General features: G+C 38.1%; 1 protein-coding gene across 1 annotated transcript; it reads left to right on the top strand.

The window, feature by feature from the left end:
• Positions 1 to 293: 293 nt before the first annotated feature.
• Positions 294 to 2,867, top strand: LOC122579463 (UDP-glycosyltransferase 83A1-like). Its single transcript, XM_043751646.1, has 2 exons — positions 294 to 817; positions 1,815 to 2,867. Exons 1-2 carry the CDS (start codon positions 337 to 339, stop codon positions 2,726 to 2,728), a joined length of 1,395 nt encoding a protein of 464 aa, XP_043607581.1. The 5' UTR covers positions 294 to 336; the 3' UTR covers positions 2,729 to 2,867.
• Positions 2,868 to 3,155: the final 288 nt, after the last annotated feature.

The raw sequence follows: 3,155 nt of genomic DNA, 5'->3' as shown, positions 1-3,155 counted from the left end.
TCAAGTTAATAAACAACTTAATTTATCAACTTGTGACATTTATCAAGTCATGCTTTGTGAGTGCAAAGATACGTGTGGTTCTTACGATGGGTCTGTTTTTTTTTTAAAACATATTCTTTAATTAGTTTTTATCATCTCACAACATCAACTTGATAGGTCAAGTAACTTGAGAGTATCCAAACTCAAAAGGTAAATAATAATAACAAATTGCATGGAAGAGAACCAATAAAGCCTTGACAACTCAGCCATTTATGTCTATATAAGTAAGCTCAAGTTCGTTATGAAGAGTACAACTACTTTTTAAAAAGCTCCGAAAGAAACTTTCATTAGAAATTTATGGCAAAATCTCATGTTCTAGTCATACCATATCCTGCACAAGGCCATGTGATTCCTATTATGGAGCTTGCTCAGCTCTTAGTCGAGCAAGGCGTGAAAGTTACGTTTGTAAACACAGAATTCAATCACAAGCTCGTGACAAGCAATTGGTTAGAAAGTGATGGCTTCGGGGATCTAATGCAGATGGTCTCGATCCCGGATGGATTAGAACCGTGGGAAGACAGGAGTGACATTGGTAAGCTGACATTATCGCTATTACAAACCATGCCCCAGAAGCTGGAAGAACTTATCAAGACGATTAACAAAGAAGACAGCGATAAAGTCTCATGTGTTATTGCTGATGACTGCATGGGATGGGCCATAAAAGTTGCAAAAAAGATGGGAATTAGAAGAGCAGGCTTCTGGCCTGCCTCGGTTGCTACATTAGCCTCAGTACTAAGCATCTATAAACTGATTGATGATGGAATCATAAACAGTAATGGTACGAAGCATATTTATATATGTTTTGTTTAAAAGGCTTAGAATGCTCCACCCTTTTACTTCTAAATGGGTCAAACTGGGTTGTCTTTTATTTCAAATGCGTCAAATGAAAAGAATCTGCTTACATGGGAATGGGAAAATGGGTTCAAAGCCACCTAAGATTCTGTTTTCAATGCATAGAACTATGGGTGGAAATGTAGACACTAAACAAACACAAGCAAGAAAGTAAATGCTTTTCGGCAGGGTTAAACGGGCTTGGGTCATAAATGGGTCGACACGACTACATGTTTAACAAATGGTTGTGTTTTGTACTGGCTTTCATAATCTGTTTTACAACCCACTAACCAGTTCAAAGCTAGCACTAAAAATTGTCAATCATTATAAAAAAATTTCCATAAATCTGAACTATTATATACAGTTCTTTCTTATTTTTACCTATGTATTGTATATCTTTTAAATACTTAAAATTCTTTATACCTGTGTCATACTATATTAATTAAAAGTACATGCATTTTTTACCTATAATGTTTATCTTGTACCTTTCGATTTATTATGGGTCATATAGGGGTCAATGGGTCACCCCCACTATAACCCATTTATTTAATATGTAGGTTAGGGTTCAACTTTCTAACACTATTCACCAGATGGGTTGGGTATATGAACCTGTCAACGCGATAACCCCAACATGGCATGATTGCACTACCTACATGGTTTGGTGGTGTACGGTCAAAAACTGGTGGTGTACAGATCACCGTATGTATGAATAATAATCTCCAAAAGCATATCCAAATTAGTTTCCTGGTAACAAAACTAATTTATAAGACGTTTCTGATCTAACCCAATGGACTCAATCTGACATGACCTATACTATAATGATCAGTTTCAACCCAAACCCTTTGTGATGTCCCAAAAAAAAGCAGACCATCTTATCACTTCTAGTTTCTTTAAATAAGATTCTGAAATTTCGTTTAATCTTTTTACTGAATATTTCAATCTAGGTGTACCTATAAGTAATCAGATGATTCAGCTGTCAGAAACCATGCCACCAATTAAATCCGAGAATCTTGCATGGGCAGTCTTCAAGGACGTTGCTACAGTTGAAGCGACCTTCCTAATGGTTAAAGATGGCGAAGAAGCTTCTAAAATGACAGATTGGTTTATTTGCAACTCAACTAGTGAGTTAGAGGCTGCAGCATTTAGCTTGTACCCACAGCTGTTGCCTATAGGCCCGTTGCTAGCAAGCAATCGGCTTGCTAACCAAGCGGGCCACTTTTGGCAAGAAGACCTCACCTGCTTAACATGGCTTGATCAACAACCAGCATGTTCAGTAATTTATATTGCCTTTGGAAGCTTTACTATCCTGGACCAAACGCAGTTTGAAGAATTGGCACTTGGGCTAGAGCTTTGCAACAGACCGTTTTTGTGGGTGGTGCGGCCCGGTATGACAAAGGAGACCACTCCTGCTTACCCAGATGGTTATATGGACCGAGTGGGATCTCGCGGAAGAATTGTGAATTGGGCACCTCAACAGAAGGTCTTGGCTCATCCTTCTGTAGCTTGTTTCATGAGTCATTGTGGTTGGAACTCTACTATAGAAGGTGTGACAAATGGACTCCCATTTTTGTGCTGGCCATACTTTGCTGATCAATTTCACAATGGGTCTTATATTTGTGACATTTGGAAGACTGGGTTGGGGTTTAATACAGATAATGCTGGTATCATCAATAGAGGTGAAATACAAAGTAAGGTGACACAGTTGCTTAGTGATGAGTGTTTTCGGGCTAAAGCTTTGGATATCAAAGAAAAGGTTACCAAAAGTGTGAGAAAAGGCGGATGCTCACATAAAAATCTAACCAATTTTATTGAGTGGATTCAAGAAGAAAAGACAGATGCCAAGGATCGATCAGCTTGACTGTGTTATTAAAAGTTAACTTTGTTGCAAATCCTTTTCTTTGTTTTCGGACATTGGGCTGCACTTTATGTATTAAAAACATTTTCACCTTATCACCTACCCACTACACACGATATCTAAATGAAACATTTCTTCTTCTTTTTTTTTTTTTTTTACTTTGGTAACCAAGACAAGCTTACGTCCTTCTGCAAGTGTCCTTACTGAAGGGCCGGTAAGGATAACTGATATCCAATGGTTAGGGCTCATGGTGTCTAAGGGCTTATCTCCAAAGGCTGCATGGGAGATGGTCTCAAAAACTAGGCTGATGTCTAGATATTTCTAAGGGCTTATCTTCTAAGGGCACATTGACATATTATACAAGGTTGTTGATCTTTAATTTTAGGGGGCAATAACATTTTATGTACAAGTTTGCTCTTGATTGTCCCTG

The sequence above is a fragment of the Erigeron canadensis genome, chromosome 8 (assembly GCF_010389155.1).
Source record: "Erigeron canadensis isolate Cc75 chromosome 8, C_canadensis_v1, whole genome shotgun sequence".
Classification (NCBI taxonomy): Eukaryota; Viridiplantae; Streptophyta; class Magnoliopsida; order Asterales; family Asteraceae; genus Erigeron; species Erigeron canadensis.
Note: the sequence above shows the minus strand (reverse complement) of the source record. Positions and strands in the feature narration are given on the sequence as shown.